The sequence below is a fragment of the Sarcophilus harrisii genome, chromosome 3 (genome assembly GCF_902635505.1).
Source record: "Sarcophilus harrisii chromosome 3, mSarHar1.11, whole genome shotgun sequence".
In the NCBI taxonomy this organism is placed as follows: Eukaryota; Metazoa; Chordata; class Mammalia; order Dasyuromorphia; family Dasyuridae; genus Sarcophilus; species Sarcophilus harrisii.
Window position 1 is genome coordinate 606,407,332 of NC_045428.1, and position 22,460 is coordinate 606,429,791.

The following is a 22,460-nucleotide window of genomic DNA, read 5'->3' on the forward strand; positions in this document are numbered from 1 at the left end:
AAACTGGGAAAACATTTTTACATTCAACAGTCCTGATAAAGGCCTCATGTCTAAAATATAGAGAGAATTGACTCAATTTTATAAGAAATCAATCTATTCCTCAATTGATAAATGGCCAAAGGATATGAACAGACAATTTTCAGATGAAAAAATTGAAACTATTTGTAGTCATATGAAAAGGTGCTCCCAATCACTATTGATCAGAGAAATCCAAATTAAGACAACTCTGAGATAGGACTACATACCTTTCAGATTGGTGTGTTTTTGCACAAAGAGGACAGGAAAAGATAATGCAGAATGTTGGAGGGGATATGGGAAAACTGAGACACTGATGTCTTGTTGGGGGAACTGTGAATGGATCCAGCCATTCTAAAGAGCAATTTGAAACTATGCTCAAAAAGTTATCAAACTGTGCATACCCTTTGACCCCGTAGTGTTTCTATTGGGCTTATATCCCAAAGAGATCTTCAAGGAGGGAAAGGGACCACATGCCACAATGTTTGTGGCAGCCCTTTTTGTAGTAAGAAACTGGAAACTGAATGGATGCCCATCAATTGGAGAATGGCTAAATAAATTGTGGTATATGAGTGTTATCGAATGTTATTGTTCTGTAAGAAATGATCAACAGGATGATTTCAAAGAGGCTTGGAGAGACTTACAGGAACTGATGCTGAGCGAAATGAACAGAAGAGCAGATCATTATACACAGAAACAGCAAAACTATATGATGATCAGTTCTGATGGACATGGCTCTCTTCAACAATAAGATGATTCAAACCAGTTCCAATTGTTCAGTGATGAAGAGAGCAAAAGAGAGGAGTGTGGGAACTGAGTGTGGACCACAACATAGCATTTTCATTCTTGTTTATGTTTGCTTGCATTTTGTTTTCTTTCTCAAGTTTTTTTTTCTTCTTTACCTGATTTTTTTTGTGTAGCAAGATAAATGTATAAATATGTGTGTATGTGTGTATATTGTGTGTATTGGATTTAACATATATTTTAACATATTTAACATGTATTGGACTACCTGCCATCTAGGGGAGGGGATGGGGATAAGGAGAAAAAAAATTTGGAACAGGAAGTTTTGCAAGGGTCATTGTTGAAAAATTACCCATGCATATGTTTTGTAAATAAAAATCTTTAATAATTTTTTTAAATAAAAAGAAGAAATAATATTAGCTGTGTTGGTTTTGTTTGTGCAAAAACTTCTCTCTTCTTCAAATATCTGATAGTGATCTGAAATCTCCTGATTTCCTTATAGTATTCCCCTTATTCCTAATTCATGTACTCATTTTGACCTTGTTTTACTCTTGTTTTCATGTAGGTCTATACCAAATATCAGATCTATTGTTTTCCAGTTTTTTTCAGCAATTTTTTGTGAAACACTGAATTCTGACTCCAGAATCTGGAGTTTAGGGTGATTTGTCAATTAATTAGTATAGTCATTGATTATTAATGTATCATATATACCTAACCTATTCCATGGATCCACTACATCAGAACCATATAGTTTCAATGATTGCTGCTTTATGATACAGTTTTAGATCTGGTACTGCGAGGTTCTTGTCCTTTTTTTTTTTTTCCATTAATTTCCTTGATCTTTTTTATTTTTATCGACTAGATGTATTTTGTTATTATTTTTTCTAGCTCTCTAATTTTGGAGGGAGTTTGATTGGTATGGCACTGAACAAGTAAATTAATTGACTAATTTAGATAGATTGTCATTGTCATTACATTAGATCAACTTACCCTTGAGTAATTGATATTTTCCCATTTGCTTAAATCTGATTTTATCTGTGTGAAAAGTTTTTTTGTGATTTTGTTGAAGTTCCTGGCTTTGTCTCGGCATGTAAACATCCAAATATTTTATTGCGTCTACAGTTATTTTAAATGGAATTTCTCTTTGTACTTCTTATTGCTGGATTTTGTCAGTAACATGTAGAAATTCTGATGATTTGTGTGGGTTTACTTTTTTATATCCTGCATTAAGCCATTAATTGTTTCAAGCAGATTTTTGGATCACTGTCTAGAATTTTCTAAAAATACCATCATGGTTATCTGCAAAATGTGATGCTTTTATCTCCTCATTGTCTACTCTAATATCTTTAATTTCTCTTTTCTTATTGCTAGAAGTGAAATTTCTAATACAATATTGAATAATAGTGGTGATAATCGATGTCCTTGTTTCACCCCTGCTCTTATTGGGAATGTCTCTAGCTTCTTTTTATTACAAATAATGCTTGATGATAGTTTTAGATAGATGCTGCCTATCATTTTAAGGAAACCTTCACTTATTCCTGTGCTCTTTAGTGTCTTTAATAGGAGTGGATGATGTATTTTGTGCATCAATTGAGATCAACATATGTTTTCTATTAGTTTTGTTATTGATATATTCAGCTGTGGCAATAATTAATCTTATATTGAACCAGTCATGCATTCCTGGCATAAATCACACTGGTTCATAGTGTATTATCTTGCTGATAAGTTGTTCTAATTTCTGTACTATTATTATAGTCAAAATGTTCAATATTCATGAGGGAGATTGGTCTGTAATTTTCTTTCTTTGTCGAGGCTTTTCATGGTTTAGGTATGAGCCCCATAGTTGTGTCCTAGAAGGAATTTAGCAGGACTCCTTTGCCTATTTTTCCAAATAGATTACATAGTAGTGGAACTAATTTTTCTTTAAACATTTGGTAGAATTCTCTTGTAAATCTATATGGTCCTGGAAATTTTTTCTTAGAGAGTTAGGATCACAGAATAAAATAGTCAATAACTATAGAAATCTGATGTTTGAGAAACCCAAAAAACTCACTATTTGACAAAAACTGCTGGGAAAATTAGAAACTAGTAAAGCAGAAACTAGGCATTGGCCCACACCTAACACAACATAACAGAATTCTGTTTCTTTAATCCACTCAGGTATTTGCTTCCATTTTATTTTACTTTAGCATAATAGAACTTACAGCCATAGTAGAGCGAGTACACTCCTTACAAGTCTAGGGCAGAAAAGAGTGCTTGTGGTCAGATTCCTAAGAATGATTTCTGAAAACAGCTGCAAAACCCCCCTGAAGCTTTGGACAGTGCACTCTCGACCCTGGAAAGAGAGCAATACTTAAACAAAGAGTTAAAAGGCAAGTAATAGGCTGGGATAATGAACAAACAATAGAAAAAGATTCCTGTAATGTTCTTTGGTTCGGTTTTCTTGGGGTTTCTGGGAGCAGCCTTCATTTCAGTTCAGATTAATCACCACGAGAACAGCCAGATGTTAAATCCCAGAAGTCTTTATTGTCTCCTTGCCTGATGCTGGGCAGCTTTCTGGAGAGCCTTTCAGTCTGGTCTTGTCTTAGTGGGACAAGTGCAGGAGGCCAGCCCAGCCACCAGGAGTCTGACTGAAGGTGAAATGAATTTCTGTCTCCTTGGCTCTGAGAGATTCCAGTGAGCTTGTCTTTTCTAGCTCTCCCTATCTGAGCCTTTGAGAGCTTAAGCTCCTGCCTCCAGTTCTCTTGTCTTTTCTGCCTCTTCGAGCTTCTCCTCTGTGGCCCTCAGTCTCTGCTTATATGCTCCACACTGAGTATAAACCAATCATTATATCTCTAGGAAACCAGGATTTGTTGTAAGATTAAATCAATCATACTGAACTTAGAGAACTATTAAGCACCATACTAAACTAGATAACCATTGTCTCATCAATTCCACTTAGTTAGTACCTTGTAAGAACCTTCAAGTTCAGAGTTCTGGCCCATAACAGATTCTGACCATAATATAAAGTTACTGAGGTAACAAGGAAGATCCAAACACATACTCAGAACATAACAAAGTCACGGCTCCTTCATCCAAAGCCTCCAAGAAAAACAAGAATTGGTCAGAGACCATGGTCGAGATCAAAAGGGATTTTGAAAATCAAGCAAGAGAGATAGAGGAAAAATGGGAAGAGAATTGAGAGTGGTACAAAAGGAAATACAAAAAGATCATGAGGAGAAGAATTCCTTAACAAGCAAAATTGGCCAAATTGGAAAAAAAAGATACAAAAGTTCACTGAGGAAAAGAATTCCTTGAAAATTAGAATTGAGCAATTGGATGCAAATGATTTTATAGGAAATCAAGAAACAATAAAACAAAACCAAAAGAAGGAAAAAAATTAAAACAATGGAAAATATCTCCTCAGAAAAAACAACTGATTTGGAAATAGATGCAGTAGAGATGATCTATTTCCTGTTTTTTCTTTACTAACTTTTGATACACTTTACTTTATAAACCATGTTGGGAGAGAAAAATCAGAACAAAAGGGAAAAACCATAGGAGAGAAGAAAAAAAACAAACAAAAAAGAAGTGAATATAGCATGTGTTGATTTACATTAAATCTCCATAACTCTTTTTCTGGATGCAGATGGCATTTTCTATTCAAAGTCTGTTGGTACTGCCTTGGATCACTGCATCGTTGAGAAGATCCAAGCCTTTCCTCACATGATCATTGCACATTCTTGCTAGTACTGTACATAGTGTTTTCCGGGTTCTGCTTGTTTCACTCAAGATCAGTTTGTGTAAGTCTTTCCAGGCCTTTCTAAAATCAGCTTCTTCATCATTTTTAATAGAACAATAATATTCCATTATCTGCAAATGCCACGACTTGTTCAGCCATTCCTCAACTGTTTGGCATCTATTCATTTTCCAATTCCTTGCCACCACATAAAGAGCTGCTACAAATATTATTGCACATTTGAGACTTTGGGATACAGACCCAGGAGTAACACTGCTGCCTCAAAGGCAATGCACAGTTTTATAGCTCTTTGAGTATAGCTCCAAATTGCTCCAGACTGGTGGGATGAGTTCACAACTCCACCAAAAAAGCCTTAGTGTCCCAGTTTTCCCACTAACCCTTCAACACTTATTATTATCTTTTGCTGTAACGTTATGGGCCAGAACTTGAAACAAGGTGTTAACTCAATGGAATTGATAGAAACAATGCTTAGGTAATTGATTCACACATTAGATCTCACACATTAGAGTTCACAAGTCCAGAAGAATCACAAGTCAGAAACCCACAATCCCACTCTCTCAGAGGAGGAGTCAACCTTTGAGTTCACACCTTTAGAGAGCTTACATAAGCTGGAAGTTTCCAGGAAGTGAGGAGACTTCGGGAGATTCATAAGTGAGTGGAGAAGTCAGTGGAGGAGCAGTCGGTTGGGGAGATTGAGAGCCAGAATTCAGTCGGGAGATTCAGAGCCAGGATTCAGAGGGAACTGGAGGTTGAAGCTAAAGCTGGCAGATGCAGAGGCAAAGGACTAGCAACAAGAGCTCTCAGAATCTAAGAAAGCTAACTGGGCTATTTTGGAAAATGTTGGTGTTTTTGTTCTTTAAAATGTGGTGTTCTTTTTCCAAAACACAGCCAGGTGATAAAAGTTCAGATCTTTTATTGTGCCCTCAATATAGCCAGGTTAGCTCAGAGGCCTATCTTTCTGCTTGGTTCTAAGAGCTCCGCCCGAATGTCTCCAAATCCAAAGGTTTGTCCTTCCAACTCCAGCCAGCACCAAGGTAGAAGATACAATGAATCTCTCCTGCCTCGAAGATAGGGCTTGTGGGCTTGTGAGATCATGCACTCTAACTGGGCTTGTGAGATCATGCACTCCTCCCAGAGTGCTCCTCTCTGACCCCTGGGAATGTTCCTAAAATAACTCTTATCAAGCTCTAAGAGCTTCCTGTATATATATGATCTCCCAAAGGTTAACTCCTCCTTCTGTAGAGAGAGGGATTCTAGGTTATCTCCCAGAGTGCTCTCTGGCCTTAAGGGAGGTGTGAATTCAAATATCTCATACTAATCCCTGAAATCTCCCAAACATGTGAACTCCATTGAGTACTTAGATACTTATGAGCTCTCTAAAGGTGTGAACACAAGCATTTCTATCAGTTGTACTTAGTACCTTGTTTCAAGTTCTGGCCCAAAATATCTCCTTCTAAGATCAAATCAATCATATTGAACCTATGCTAAATTAGATAATTATTGTCTCTATCAACTCTAATGGCTTAACGCTTTGTAAAGATTCCAACAGGAAAAGACAATAAAAGACTGGATTTTAACTCCTGGCTGCATTTGAGGTGATTATTGATCAGAACTGAAACTAAGGCTGCCTCTAGAAACCTCCCCGGGAAACCTGCACTCAGAGAACCATCATATTTGAGGAAAGAAGAGAACACCACACTGTAATCTTAGCCAGTCTGAGATGTGTGACGTGGCATCCCAGGATTGTTTTATTTGTATTTCCCTAATCAATAGTGATTTAGAGCATTTTTTCATATGACTATAGATAGCTTTAATTTAGCTAAAAACTGTCTGTTCATATCCTTTGACCATTTGTTAATTGGGGAATGACTTGAATTCTTAAAAATTTGACTCAATTCCTTATATAATTAGAAATAAGATCTCTATCAGAATTACTGGTCTGAAATTTTTACCTAGCTTTCTGCTTTCCTTCTAATATCAGCCATGTTGGTTTTGTCTGTGCAAAAACTTCTCTCTCCTCCAAAAATCTTATAGGCAAACTATCCATTGTTCTCCTAATCTCCTTAAAATATCACCTTTATTCCTAAGTCATGTACCCATTTTGATTTGCTCTGGGTTGTGAGATGTAGATCTATGCTAAATTTCTGGTGTATTGTTTTCCAGTTTTCTCAGAAATTTTTGTGAAACACTGAGTTCTGATTGCAGAATCTGGAGTTTGGGGATTTATCAAACAGTACATTGTTATAGTCACCAATTATTGTGTCATGTATATCTAACCTATTCCATTGATCTACTACTCCTGCTTTATAGTAGTGCTTTAGATCTGGAACTGCTAGGTCTTTGTCCTTTGTATTTTTTTTTTTCATTAATTCCCTTGATGTTTTTGATCTTCTATTCACTAGATGTATATTGTTATTATTTTTTCCTAGCTCTATAAATTAATATTGGGGGAGTTTGATTGGTATGGCACCAAACAATAAACTAACTTATTAATTTAGGTAGAATTGTCATTTTTGTTACATTAGCTTAACCTACCCTCAGTTGATATTTTCCCGCTTGTTTAGATCTGACTTTATCTGTGTGAAAAGTGGTTTGTGATTGCGTTCATGTAGTTCCTAGCTTTGTCTGGGCAGGTAGACATTCAAATATTTTATTCTGTCTCAAGAGATTTTCTCTTTCTCTTTCTCACTTCTGGGCTTTGCTAGTAACATGTAGAAATTCTGAAGATTTTTCTGGGTTTACTTTATATCCTGCAACTTTGCTTAAGTTGTTAATTGTTTCAAGCAGGTTTTTGGATGATTGTCCAGAATTGGCTAAGTATATCATATCATCTAAAAAACAAAAGGCCTGGACCAGGAGAATGACGTCACAACCTCTCCCTAAGCAGGGAGCCTAGGAAGCTGGGAGCACGTGGCCAAGCAGGGTGACTCCCAGAGACTTCAAGCCCCGCCTCTGGCCTTCAGTTGCTGGCCCCAGGGCATGCTGGGAGTCTCCTGGGGCACAGGTTTTCTTGTCTTCTCCTTTCAGTGCTGGGAGAGTGGGGGAGGGGAGGAGGGCAGGATCGGCCTGGAACTTCCCCCTTGCTCCTTAGGCTCCTCCCCTTCCACACCAGTCGGGTCAGGTCACGTGGCAGAGGCTGAAAATCTGGTCCCAGTGGGAAGCCCCGAGTGTGGGGGGGTGTTAGGATTCTTACAGAGTGACAAGTCAGCCGTCTACTTTTAGCTTCGCGCTTAGCAGTTCCCTAGTGCCACGGGTGGCTGAGGGACATGTGTGTTTCACAGGTCCACCACGACACAGACAGTCTCTCCTCCTGAGCCACGCGACTCTCCTTCGACGTGACTAGGTTTTGTCTTGTAGCCAGGCGCACAACCAGGTTCAGGCTAGGATGAGATCCAGGAAGGGCAGAGAGAAAGGAAAAGGGACCTTTTCGGAAAAGAACAAAGGATGTGGGTCTGGGCAGTTAGAGTCAGAGAGGTGTCCATTAGCAGGGTAGGCCCTGGAAGTGAGTGCGTGAGTATTAAAGGGATTGGCAGAAGGAACGGAATGAAGGGGACATTGAGCACAGCCAGACCAGAATCAAGGGGACTTACTTATGTTTGCGTAAATATTCAGAAGAGCTCCATTTGCTGGCTAAAAGCCTCGGTGGTACGTGTTGGGGGACATGAGTGCACATGGTGTGATTGTTTCCCAGAGTTCAAGGAGGAAGGAGATTGGGAGGGACTGACCTAACGATGGCCAGACAGCAGCACTAGGGGGGATGGTGAGGGTTGGGTGGCACTGAGAAGTCTCCCCAGTCAGGAGGGCAGGACCTCTGGGTGGGCTGAGAGCTGAGGGAAGCAGGAGTCATGGCATGAAGGGGGCCCCAAGACCACTTCTGGTTCTATGAGGGGGAGTCAGGGAGAGCATTTCTGACCTCTCTGGCTTTTGGGTTCAGACCTACCTGGGGAGTGCAAGCACAGCCCTGCATTTCTAGGAGACAGTTACGTCAAGGAAAAGGGGAGCTTGTTCTCCTCAGGGCTTCTGCTGGGAAGAGAAATCGCAGGCAGTTTGCTCTTCTAGAAAGATGGACCCCAGTTCAACAACTGTAGCCATAGATGATCACTGTTCATTGTCAGGAAAAACATGATTTTTGTTTGACTCATTCTGATGTCTCATTGAGTCATTCACTAACATTTGTCCAATTCTACTTTTTAGTGAATTTCTTTCTTCACTTAATTTTTTAAATCTTTTGAATTTGGCAAATTGATCTTTTAAATGATCAATTTGTTTTGCTCATTGGATTGTTTTTTTTCCATTTCACCAATTCCTTTTTTTAGGGAGTTGTTCTCTTTTCCATTTCACCAATGATGTTTTTCAAGTTCTTTTTCCATCTTACCAAATCTATTTTGAGAGGAGTTGTTTTCTTCAGACAATTTCTGTTTCTTTAGCCATTCCTCAAATGATGGGCATCTACTTATTTTCCAATTCTTTACCACAGAAAAAGAGGTTCTACAAATATTTATGCACATGTGGATCCTTTTCCATGTTTATGATTTCTTTGGTATTCAAACCCAAGTAAGGGTTAGTGCTGAATCACAGGATATGTAGAGTTTATATCCCTTTGGGCCTAATCCCAAATTGCTCTCTAGAATGGGTGGATCTGGTCACAACTCCACCAACAGGGTATTAGGATCCCACTTTCCCCTCATCCCTTCCAAGATTCTTCATTATCTTTTCCTATCATCTGAAAAGATATGGTAGGTGTGAGATGGTAATACCCATGATATTCAGATGTGGGAGAGGAGGGTGGGGTGGAGAAGGTACAGGTATTATTGTATATTTGGAAATGATGTGATCCTATCTAAAAAATAATTTTAAAAATCCCTTTGTATCTTCTGCCCTTCTTTGTGTAATTGTCAAAGCCTGAATTGTCTCCTACCTTCCACATGGAAGAACAGGAAAATTTAGAGTCTTCCTTGGAATATTATGGGATTGGTGCCAGTACTTGGGGGACTGGAGGAGAGGTCCCTGTTTCCTGATTTAAGACCATTTCAAATAACAGTGTGCACATTAAAGAGCCTTCAAGAAAACGAATTTCAGACACCTGCTTTCTGCAGTGGTTTAGTCTGTTAAGATTGTCATTTCTCAGGGTGTTTTTGAACCACTTGGTGACTCCCAATTGGCAATCCTTCACCCTTTTCCTGTAGGAGGCTGGTATAGGGAAAATTTAACCCATGGAGCATTAATTGTGGTTTTCAAATAATCTTGCTACCCTTAGTGGTCTGTGTCATAAAATACTAAATTTCCTTTATAACCACGGTCCAGTCCATTTCAATGGGAGTTTTCTCAAGCACAATGACAGCCTTTAGATAGACCACAACTCTTTCTGGGGGGATCCTGAGTTCTCTTCCTAATCCATTAGCATTTGAGGCAGAAAGTACTTCATCAACCTCTGAGCCTCCTCCCCTCCTGGGACCTCTCCAGGAAAGTACCTGGAAAGACTTGAGGAGCTGCATGGGCTTTGAAAAGAAAGAAATAAAACAAAAAATCTCAGCTAAAGGGAATCAATCCCTTTAGTTGAATCTTTCCATTGCACCCCCATTCAGGAAACCCCCCAGGCTCCCATAACAGCTCTGGGCTTCCTGTTGAAAAGCTCTTCAGAAGCGGGTCCCAGCTGCCCCTCCAGGATGCTTACACAGGGTGGCCCTTCCCCCAGCACTGGGCAGTTCAACTGGCCTTTGGGTTGAGCGTTCCCAAGGTTAGAAAGCCATCTCTGCCTTAGATCCCTGAGTGTCCTTGAAAAGCCCTAAATTTTGAAGCTCTGAATTCATACCTGAGCACTAGGCTTAAGCAGGAAGCCCTGCAAATACAGAAGTACACAAAGGTGTTTGTGTGTGTGTGTGAGTGTGTGTGTATGTGTGTGTGTATTTACACATCTGTGCAGGCAGGGATGCTGGTTTTGGGGTATTTGTGCACACTCCTTTTGGGGTCATTTCCACCCCAAATGTTCCCTTTCCTCTCTAGCTCAGGTGTCAAAAACAAGGTGATTCCCACTGTGCTCCAGCATCTGGAAGATGAGCAGTCAGTCTGTGCCCTAAGGGCCCACTTTCCAGCCCAGGACCCTTCTGAACCTTGGAGCCCCACCCTGCCCACCCCTCCCTCCAGCTAGAAAAGGTCCAGGAGGTTGGGGACCACCCTTACTGATGTTAAAACAAAAACCCAGAGGCATCATTAAGGATCCTGTCCTTTATTGATACATTGTTGGTGGAATTGTGAATACATCCAACATTCTGGAGAGCAATTTGGACCTATGCTCAAAAAGTTTTCAAACTGTGCATAGCCTTTGATCCAGCAGTGCTACTACTGGGCTTATACCCCAAAGAGATTATAAAGAAGGGAAAGGGACCTGTATGTGCATGAATGTTTGCGGCAGCCCTGTTTGTAGTGGCCAGAAACTGGAAACTGAGTGGATGCCCATCAGTTGGAGAATGGCTGAAAAAATTGTGGTATATGAATATTATGGAATATTATTGTTCTGTAAGAAAGGACCAACAGGATGATTTCAGAAAGGCCTGGAGAGACTTACACGAACTGATGCTGAGTCAAATGAGCAGGACCAGGAGACGATTATATACTTCAACAACAATACCATATGATGACCAGTTCTGACGGACCTGGCCATCCTCAGCAACGAGATCAACCAAATCAGTTCCAATGGAGCAGGAATGAACTGAACCAGCTACGCCCAGAGAAAGAACTCTGGGAGATGACTAAAAACCATTACATTGAATTCCCAATCCCTCTATTTATGCCCACCTGCATTTTTGATTTCCTTCACAAGCTAATTGTACAATATTTCAGAGTCTGATTCTTTTTGTACAGCAAAATAACGTTTTGGTCATATACTTATTGTGTATATAATTTATATTTTAATATATTTAACATCTACTGGTCATCCTGCCATCTGGGGGAGGGGACGGGGGGGTAAGAGGTGAAAAATTGGAACAAGAGGTTTGGCAATTGTCAATGCTGTAAAGTTACCCATGCATATATCCTGTAAATAAAAGGCTATTAAATAAAAATTTAAAAAAAATATTATAATATGCCTTCAAAATGGATAAATACCAACCAGTTTGAAAAGAAAAGCTATCCAATTGACTAGATGAAACTAATAAAAGGAAAATATGTGACTTAAGGAACGTAAAATTAGAAAACCAGAATAAAGAGCTCACTTCAAAATTGTTGTATTCATGATTGGAATATACCTGTTCTTTTATTAGTTCAAAGATGATGTTCCAAAGTTGCTTTGTTATAAATACTTTTACCAATGATATCTTGAAACCTAATAAATCAAAAATGTATATACAAAACATTCAGAATTAATTCAAGAGAAAATAGTTTTCTACAAAATAAATTTCAATAAACATCAAAATTAAAAAAAAAAGTTTGAGGACCCCTAGTATATGATGATCAATTCTGATGGACCTGGCCATCCATCTTCAGCAATGAGATGAACCAAATCAGTTCCAATAGAGCAGTAATGAATTGAACCAGCTACACCCAGCTAAAGAACTCTGGGTGATGAGTATGAACCACTACATAGAATTTCCAATCCCTCTATTTTTGTCTGCCTGCATTTTTGATTTCCTTCATAAGCTAATTGTACACTATTTCAGAGTCCGATTCTTTTTATGCAGCAAAATAACGGTTTGGTCATGTATACTTATTTTTTAAATTTATACTTTAACATATTTAACATGTATTGGTCATCCTGCTATCTAGGGGAGGGGGTGGGAGTAAGGAGGGGAAAAAGTGGAACAAAAGGTTTGGCAATTGTCAATGCTGTAAAATTACCCATGCATATAACTTGTAAATAAAAAGCTATTTAAAAAAAAAATAAAATGAGCCCTAAAAGAGATTTGAGACTGAAATTTCAATTGAATGTGATTACTGCCCCCAGGCCTAGATTTCCAGTAAAATGGGACCATTTACTGCCAGTGGTCCTCAGCCAATCTTCAGCTCAATAGGGGTCTATAGAAATCTAGATCTCCAGTTAAATGAGATTACTTTAATTTGAGCTAAGTTGGGAGTGGTCCTGGACTCAACTAGTCCCACCAAAATAACTGAATGAGATCACTTGATCTTGATTCCCTGAGGCAGGTCTCTCCCAGGAGAGTTCAAGGAGTTTCTCCCCTTCAAAAGAGTTCTCAAGGCTTTGCCCCAAAGTCTGGATACTTTCAGGGTTCTCCCCATCAAGAGCAGGCCATAGAGATCCTGAGGTACAAGGAATACACCCGATTAGGAAGGAGGCTAGAAGAGGACTGAGTTGGGGAGGCTGTGGAGGTCACAGCAGAGTAGATCCTTTTTTTTTTTTTTTTTTTAGCTTTTTATGACCCTTGCAATCACTTATGTTCCAACTTTTCCCCTCCTTTTCCCATCTGCTCCCCAAGATGACAGGTAGATTAATACATGTTAAATATAGTAAATCATGTTACATATATGTATACGTACCTATACAGTTATCTTGCTGCACTTTCTAGAAAGAAAGCAAAAAAAACCCCCCAAAAAACCTGAGGAAAAGAAAAATGTAAGCACACAATAACAGAAAGAGTGGAAATGCTATTCTGGGTCCACACTCATTTCCCATAGTTCTCTCTCTGGGTGTAGCTGGTTCTCTTCATTACAGAACAGTTGGTATTACTTTGAATCATCTCACTGTTGAAGAGAGCCTCATCCATCAGAATTGATCATCATATAGTCTTGTTGCCGGGTATAATGATCTCCTGGTTCTGCTCATTTCACTCAGCATCAGTTCATGTAAGTCTCTCCAGGCCTTTCTGAAATCATCCTGTTGGTCATTTCTTACAGAACAGTAATATTCCATAATTTTCATATACCACAATTTATTCAGCCATTCTCCAACTGATGGACATCCATTCAGTTTCCAGTTTCTAGCCACTACAAAAAGGGCTGCCACAAACATTCGTGCACATACAGGTCCCTTTCCCGTCTTTATGATCTCTTTGGGGTATAAGCCCAGTAGTAACACTCCTGGATCAAAGGGTATGCACAGTTTGATAACTTTTGGGCATAGTTCCAAATTGCTCTGCAGAATGGCCGGATGTGTTCACAATTCCACCAACAGTGCATCAGTGTCTTTAGGACTCATTTTCTTTGCAGAGGCCCAGAACAGGAACATGCCATGCCAAGGAACCTCTCTCTCCTTGGCAGAGCTGCCTGCAAGGACCTCCTGCCCTATGAAAAGACATTCTCTTCTCAGTGTTAACTCCCTTTATCTTTCTGCCAGGATTTTCCTGCTAGACCTTGACTTTTCTGTCAGGACCTTGCCACTGAGAGGCGAGCCTCCAAGCAAAAGCTGACTTCTCAGGGCCAGTCTAACTTTTCAGGTTCCTAAATTCTTTTACAAAAGACCTGTGCCGACCAGAAGCAGTTCCCAGACTCTCTGCCCTGCACCAAACTCGTCATTTGGTTCCCTGACGGAGGATCCAGGGGATGCGAATCTCATCACTCTGACCAGCCCTCCCCTTCCCACGAGGACCCGGATGTGGAGGGGAGAAGAGGGAAATGGGGCCCAGGTGGTGAATCGGGTACCAGCCCAACCCCTAGGCTTGGGGGGAGGGGAGGGCTGTACAAGCGGGTGGGGAGAGTGTGCGATGGGGCCGGGCGTCTGCGGGCTCTCCAGGTGCCGCCTGTCTGGCTTCTCCCTCCTCGTCCATCCCGGGATTCAAACTGGAGGAATAACGTTGGTCACAGGCCCGAGGAAACGCTCCGCAATCGCCCCGCCCCGCGTCAGGGGCTCCGGCCCAGGCGGCCTCAGGGCGGGCGCCGCCCCAAGGCACGAGGACGCCCCCGCTCGGGGCGTGGGGAGGAAGCTCCAGGTGCCGCAGGTTCCGCAGCGCGGCCGGACCCGCCGCGGGGGGATTCGCGGGATGGGCTGGGAAAGAAGCGGAAGATTCGCGGTTCCCCAGAAATCTCCCGGGGCTCCCGCTTCCCCGACAGGAGGCGCCCGAGGCAGCCTCGGCCTCTGATCCCCGGCACTAAGGGAAGGGCTTTGCTCTGAAAAGCGCCGCCGCGGGCGGGAAAGGGAAACAAACAGGGGCTTTTACCCCTTCTCAGCGGGGCTGAAGAAGGCGCTTCAAGGGGGGGGCCTTTAAGGAGGGGGGGGGGATATGTCCAAAGGAACAGAAACGGCATCAAACCCGCCGCGGGGCCGGAGGGGGCTGAGCATGAGCGCGGGTCTCTCCGGGCCCCCCTCGCGGGAGGGGAGTATGGGGGACCGCGCCCTCCTTTGTAATTATGCAAATGATCGAACTCAGACCTTCCACGGCCTCTTTTCCTTGGGGAATTTCCCATCACATCCGGGTCTCTTTCCCGCACGGACCCCACGTTCCATCCCCAGCTCCTCCGCCAAGGCTCGGGAACAGACGCCCCGGGCGCAGGCGCCGCTTCCTGGGTCCCGCGTCTATTTCTCTTTTTTCTGCGCTGGGGCGGGGCGGGGAGGAGGGTAGCGGGCATCTGTGCGCAGGCGCCGCCTGGGGCTTCCCTTGTCCTTCCTAAGGCTCCTCCCCTTTGGCGCCAGTTCCGGGCGCGTCTGTGGCAGAGTTTGGAAATCTGTTGCGGGTGTGCGGGCTCCGAGGGGGGGGGCGCGCGTGCAGGAGCGGGGGCGAAAGTGCGGGAGCAGTGAGTGGGGCGGGTAACTAAGCCGCGTGCGCGCGTGGGGGGGGGGGTGCCTGAGTGCGCGTGGGGGCGGCTGCACCAGGTGCCTGAGCCCTGAGTGATTTCACCTGTGTGGTTGGAGATGGGGGAGGGGCGTGCTTGTGCATCCCTGTGGTTTGGGGAGATGGGGACCCTGCTGAGTGTTTCTTGGGGGACCCAAGTGACCCTTTACCCACCGAACCTCCAGTTTTACACCGTTTGCCTCAGTTTCCTCCAGTGTAAAAACCGAGTGAGAGCAGCCCCTCCCCACTTTCCCCGCCCTCAGAGCTCTCTCTCTCGTTGTGGGCAGGTCAGCATGCAGCCTTGGCAGAGAAGGCTCAGACCCCGGCCTCCCTCTCAGAGGTCCCTCTCCCTCCCCAGCCCGGCTGGCAGAGGACCCAAGCCCAGAACCAGACAGATGGCCCCTGACAGCCGGAGCCCCTCGTCCCAGGTGAGTGCGGTCCCTCCCCAGAGCTGAGCAGCATCAATTCCTGCCTCCTCAGGCCACACGGCTGCTCCCAGGGCTCTGAGTCCTCCTTTTCCAGGTCTCGGAACAAGTCAATAAATGTTTAGAAAATAGCTCCTTTGGGCCAAGCTCTGCGCTGACTACTGAGGGTGTGGGGGAAGGTAAAGAAAAGAAAAACAGATCTGCCCTCACGGAGGTCCCAGGCGGGGAAAACAGCTCATGAGCTGTGTCCACACCTGCGCTGGGCAGTGTAGACGGGAGCTACGCTCAGAGGGAAGGTTCAGCACTTTGGGGACCAGGAAAAGCTTGTTTTCAGAAAGGAATAATTTAGCTGAGATGTGAAGGAAGCAGGAGGTGAGGGAGGAGGCCACTGCAAACAGGAGAGAGGCCATTGAAAAGGCCCAGGGTCAGGGGAAAGAAGGCTGGGCTGGGTATTGTGGTGTCTGCCCTGTGCCAGACATAAAGATGATCTCATTGATCCTGTTGTGGGAATTGTCAGGGTCCTTGCTAGGGGTAATCAGGGAGCTCAGGGTCCAGCCAGAGAATAGTCTATGGTTTATTTATCCATTGGAGGGTATGACAGACTCATGAATGGGGATGACACAGAGACAGTCTCTCCTCCTTACATGACCTGGGCTTTAGGTAGGATCTGTTGGGTCTCATGGCCAGTTATAAAGAAGTTAGGACCCAGATACAAAAAGGTACATTTGCTTGTTTGTTTTAAATTATTTTCAATTTAATGACATGACCAGTTGTAGTATTCATGTTTATCAGATCTGGAGTTGTACATTTTTCTCCATCCTTTCCCTCCTTTCCTAATAAAAAGGTGGGCAACTTCATATAGGTATATCCCTGCTATCATTTAAAACATATTTCCCTGTTAATCAGAGTTGTGAAAAATGAAACAGATCAAAAGAGGAGAAAAAAGAATAAAGTAACTAAATGATACATTCTTCAATCACTTTCAGAGTCCATCAGTTCTTTCTTTAGGGGGTGGGAAGCCTTTTCCTTCTTGAGTCTTTTATATTTACCTTAGATCCTTGTGCTCCTGAGAAGAGCAGAGTCCTTCATAGTAATCACCACACTCTGGTGCTGATTCTGTACACAATCTTTTTCTGGCTCTGCTCATTTCAGTTTGCATCAGTTTTTTTTAGTTCTTTCTCAAGTCTGCCTGTTTGGCATTTCTTATTTTACCATACTATTTCATTATATTCATATACCACAGCTTGTTCAGTCATTTCCTCATTGATGGGAATTTCCTCAGTTTCCATAATATTGCCTCCAGGAAGAGTCTGCTATGAATTTTTTTACACATGTAAGCCCTTTCCCTCGTTTTGTAATCTCTGTGGAATAATACAGACCTAGAGGTGCTATTGTTAGATCTAAAGATTTGCACAGTTTGGTTGCCCTTTGTTCATAGTTCCAAGTTGCTCTCCAGAAAGCTTGGATCACTTCACAATTCCTCTTTAGTGCACTAGCATCCCAGTATTCCCACATTCTTTCTAGCATTGATCATTTTTTGTTTTATTAGTTAATCTGGTAGATGTGAATTGATAATTCTGAGTTGTTTTTATTTGCATTTCCTTAATCAAAAGTGATTTAGAGCACTTCATTTTCCTACATTATTTTTGATTTCATCATCTAAAAACTGTTCATGGTTTCTTTCACACTGATAATGGTTTCTTTCCCAGAATATACAGTATTTACCAGGTTCTGGAAAAAACTTCATAGAATTTTTTAAATATATAATCACTTAAGACCCTTCTTGTTGGGAGTGATGTCTCATCATCTCCCTTTCACCTCCACAGATTCTATGGAATTCATATATTCTCCCTGATTCCATTGGGAGAGGCATTTTGTAATTAAGCATTTTTTCAACCTTTATTATCCTTCAAATGGAGAATGCTTTTCTCAATATTCTATTGGGCTCTCAATGCCTCGTTCAAAGTGAGGGTTCTGACACTTCTAAAGGTTCTATGCTTTTTTGGCAAATCCCATCTCTGCTTCAGTTTCCTCCTCTAAGTTGATGAGGGTTGGACTAGATGAATTCTGGAGGCCCATTCAGCTCTAAATCAAGTGACTTTTGATGGTTTAGGAATTGCTGACATTCAAGGATGTGATGGTGGACTTCACTAAGGAGGAGTGGGGGCTCTTGGATCCTTCTCAGAAGGAGCTGTACAAGGAGGTCACACTGGAGAATGTCCAGAATCTGCTGTCCTTGGGTAAGGACCATTTCCTCTCTTTTCTTGGTGTTCATCCTCCATTCAAAATGAGCACAAACAACACAGAATTGATCCTCACTGTGTTGCATCCCAGAAATTGGATTAGGTGTTCAGTCATCTGAGGGCACCAAGTCTCCTTCCATTTTGGTCTCGGCTGTACCTTTTTGAGTAACATAATTTACCCTCAGTCAGGTAATTGATCTTACTGCCCCATTTGCCAGTAAACTCCATGAAAATGGACTTTAAAAGAATGGGAGAAGGTCTGGTAAAATGGCACAATGGCAGGAAATACTTAGCTCCCTAATAATCTCCCCTAAATCAAAATGAAAATACCTCAAAATTCATTTTGAGAATCAAAAGTGACTAAAACTCCAGAAACTGTTAGGACCTTAGCAGGATCTTAGGACGTACCTCATCTTCCCTAGAAGGAGGGTCAAATAGAAATTTGACCCAAATGAAGTGCTATGCACTCTTGGAAGCCTCTGCTAAGTTAGCCTAGAACACAAGCCCTGGGGACATCTGCATTGGCCTGGGGTCTCAGCCTCCAAAGCTTTCACCTCTGGCACAGGGAAGGGCAGGAACAAGTAATTGATGGAGAAGAACAAAGGGCCCTGTTCTAGAGAAAACTTCTTAGATGAAGATCTCATGTTTCAATATTTAGAGGGATAGGTAGAAACAGGTAGTTTCTGATGAAGAAATTAAAACTATTTACAGACATATGAGAAAATTCTAACTTATGATTGATTAGGGAAATGCAAACGAAAAACACCATTTTGATATCACGTTGGGGACACTAACATATTGTTGTTGAAATTATGAATTGTTCCACTCAATTTGGAGAACAATCTGGAGTTATTGTGAAAGACTTATAAAACTGTATACTTTGTCTCCAAAATACACTATAAGGTCTGTTTGCCAAGATAATTAGGGAAAAAAGAAGTAAATACATAATGAAATATAAATTTTATATTTAAAAGGTTGATAGCAGCTCTCTTTTTGGGTAACAAAGAGCTAGAGACTAGGGATGCCATCAAGTCATGAATAGCTGAAGAGGAATGGAATACAACCTAAGATCAATGGTTAACAGCTTCAGCCTTGGTTAAGGATGGTGTTGAGAACTTTATGAAACACTTCAGCCCATCTCTTCCATTATCACATCCTTATCACTAATCATTGTAACTCCATCATTATTGGGCAGCTTAGTAGGTCTTTGTTTCATAAATGGTCTCCAGGGCATCATAAAAGAGCTTTGGATCGATACACTCAATATAAAAATGAACTTTATTTGCCTTTATTTATTGGGCCAAAAATCCAACATGCCTGTAACCTTTGCTCATACTTGTAATCTTGTAAATCTTGTAGAGTTCTCATTGTTCATTTAATACCTTCTGAATTTCCTCATTATTTTCATCAAACCAATTGGATGTTTACTTTTTTCCAAGATGAGTAAATGTGGTACTTATCCAACAAATCTCTGAAAGCAGTCTATTCCTTATCTGCTCTGCAATTTTCAATTGTGTATTGTCTCAGTTTTTGCTCTAAATTAAGAAAAACTGTTCCAGCACAAAGATGATTCTAATCTACTGGCATTAAGTATTTGGTGAGCCATCTTGGCCTTAGGCCCCTGCTTTTGCTAAATGTGTTTATTTCATTGGGAGAGGGATAAGTCTCTGATTGGTCCAGTACTTTGAGATGCACATCTCACATATTATCTATCTCTTTCTGTCTCTCTATTTCTTTCTCTCTCTCTCTCTCTCTCTCTGCTGAGACAATTGAGATTAAGTGACTTGCCCAGAGTCACAAAGCTAGGAAATTTTTTGTGTCTGGGACCAGATTTGAACTCAGGTCTTCCTGATTTCAGGGCTGGTGCTCTATCCATTGCACTACCTAACTGCCTCCAATCTTAAAAATTCTTACAAATTACTTGGGGTATTAAAAGCCATTGTATGCACTGAGTACACATATGAAATTTTGTATATTCAGTTTGGTGCCAAGCTGCAATGACTCTTATGTAACATTGCTATTTTGTTTATATGTGTGTGTGTGTCTTTTTGTGTATTCTTCAAATGTAGAAACTGGGTTCACAGTAAATGAGATGAATAAAAAGCTGGGAATTTTTGTGGAAGAACATGACCTGCAAAGATTCATGGATGATGGTCCCTGTGACTTCAATTTGAAGGAAATGAATGATTTTATTCTCAAAGTAGGTAGATATCCAAAGAGTGATTTTGAATTTTATGAAATTGGAAAGAGATTCAGATGGACTTCTATCCTAAATCAATGTAAGAAAATGACCCCGGGAAATGATAATCTTCAAGATAGTAAATACAAGAAATGCTTCACTGAAGAAGTAGAGACATTGCTTCCAGGTAATCAATGGGATATACCTGTGAAATGGAATTCAGACCTCAGTGGCCATCAGAAAAGTGATACTGAAGAAATGCTTTCCAAAATAAGTAATAAAAGTGAGAAGGCTGTCAGTCAGAACTCTAATCTCATTACTCATCAGGAAATTCATATTAGAAAAGAACCTGATGAACATAATGTACGTGAAGCAACCTCATCCTATCACTCATCTCTTCCTTACTTTCCTGGAATGAAAAAATCTGGATATGATCAGTGTGGTAAAGCCTTTGTTTGTAATCCAACTCTTGCTAGCCCTCAGAAGGCTCATACTGGAGAGATGATTCATGAATGTACTGAATGTGGGAGGGCTTTCCATTATGGGTCATTCCTAATTGACCATCAGAGAATCCACACTAGAGGGAAGCCTTATTTATGTCTTCACTGTGGAAAGCCTTTCATATGCAATCAGTGTGGAAAAACTTGTACAGATATCTCCTGTCTAGCAAAACATAAGGAAACGGACACTGGAGAGAAGACTTATGAATGTAATCAGTGTGGAAAGACTTTTAGATCCAGTTCCCATCTTGCTAGACATCAAGGAATCCATACTGGAGAGAAACCTTTTAAATGTAATCAATGTGGAAAGACTTTCAGATATAATTACAAGCTTGCAGAACATCAGAGAATCCACACAGGAGAAAAACCTTTTAAATGTAATCAGTGTGGAAAGGCTTTCACACGCAGTGACAGTCTAGTTGCCCATCAGAGAATCCATACTGGAGAGAAACTTTTTAAATGTAATCAATGTGGAAATGCTTTTACCAAGAAGAAAGTTCTTGCTGAACATCAGAGAATCCACACTGGAGAGAATCCTTTTAAATGTAATCACTGTGGAAAGGCTTTGAGATGCAGCTCAAGTCTTGCTAGACATCAGAGAATTCACACTGGAGAGAAGCCTTTTAAATGTAATCATTGTGGAAAGGATTTCACACAGAGTGCGCATCTTGCTTTACATCTGAGAATTCACACTGGAGAGAAACCTTTTAAATGTAATCAATGTGGAAAGGCTTTCACACAGAGTGCCCATCTTAGTTTACATCAGAGAAATCATACTGGAGAGAAACCTTTTAAATGTAATCAATGTGGAAAGGCTTTCACACAGAGTGCCCATCTTGCCTTACATTGGAAAATCCACACTGGAGAGAAACCTTTTAAATGTAATCATTGTGGAAAGGCTTTCACTCAGAGTTCCATTCTTGCTGAACATCAGAGAATCCACACTGGAGAGAAACCTTATAAATGTAATCAATGTGGAAAGGGTTTCACACAGAATTCCATTCTTGTTTTACATCAGAGAATCCACACTGGAGAGAAACCTTTTCAGTGTACTCAGTGTGGAAAGGCTTTCAGATTCTCCTCCAGTCTTGCTGCACATCAGAGAATCCACACTGGAGAGAAACCTTTTAAATGTAGTCAGTGTGGAAAGGCTTTCGCACGTAGTGACAGTCTTGGTGAACATCAGAGAATCCACACTGGAGAGAAACCTTTTAAATGTCATCAATGTGGTAAGGATTTTAGATCTAACTCCCATCTTGCTAAACATCAGAGAATCCACACTAGAGAGAAATCTGTTAAAATGTCATCAACGTAGAAAGAGTTTTAGATGCCGTGTCCATCTTGCCCAACATCTGAAAATCCACATGGGACTGAAACTTTTTTTTTTTTGTGTGTGTTTGTTGTTTTTTTTTTTCCTATTTTGGGTAGGAGAGGATAGCAGTGGAAGCTTACTTGCCATAGGATTGTCCTGCCCCTGCCCCTCTTATCTAAAACAATAAGGAAGGCATTCTTACAGTAGTGATTCATGCAGTAGAACAGAAGGAATGAGAAAGCTTTGAAAAATGTTTTATTGATTTCATTACTACTCAAAAAAGAAATTCACACTTTGTAGATTTGCTTTTTCAGATATTTTTCTGTTTTTGTACATTTTAAATGTTATTTAATTTGTATGAATTTGAAAATTAAAAAAAAATCAGATATTGATGGTTTCCTCTTATCATTTACACCAATGTTGAAGACTTCATTACTAGAAATCATAAAATTATTTTCTTGACCTTCTCTGTCTTTTAAATCTATATCTTGAATCAAGAATTCTCCTAGCTACACTTGTAGATTATACCTCGCACTTGACTTTTTGTAAAAGGCAGAAACTGTGGCGTTCCTTTCCAGCTGCACA

General features: G+C 41.2%; 1 protein-coding gene across 2 annotated transcripts; it reads left to right on the plus strand.

The window, feature by feature from the left end:
* The first annotated feature begins 15,022 nt into the window (after positions 1-15,022).
* LOC100921948 (zinc finger protein 2 homolog) lies at positions 15,023-22,166 on the plus strand. 2 transcript variants are annotated; one of them, XM_031964003.1, is made up of 4 exons: positions 15,023-15,178; positions 15,504-15,644; positions 17,755-17,881; positions 19,954-22,166. In XM_031964003.1, exons 2-4 carry the CDS (start codon positions 15,510-15,512, stop codon positions 21,876-21,878), a joined length of 2,187 nt encoding a protein of 728 aa, XP_031819863.1. In that variant the 5' UTR covers positions 15,023-15,178; positions 15,504-15,509; the 3' UTR covers positions 21,879-22,166. The 2 variants fall into 2 exon arrangements, with proteins under 2 accessions (XP_031819863.1, XP_031819862.1); XM_031964002.1 differs by lacking the exon at positions 15,023-15,178 and having other exon boundaries at positions 15,204-15,644.
* The last annotated feature ends 294 nt before the right edge of the window (positions 22,167-22,460 follow it).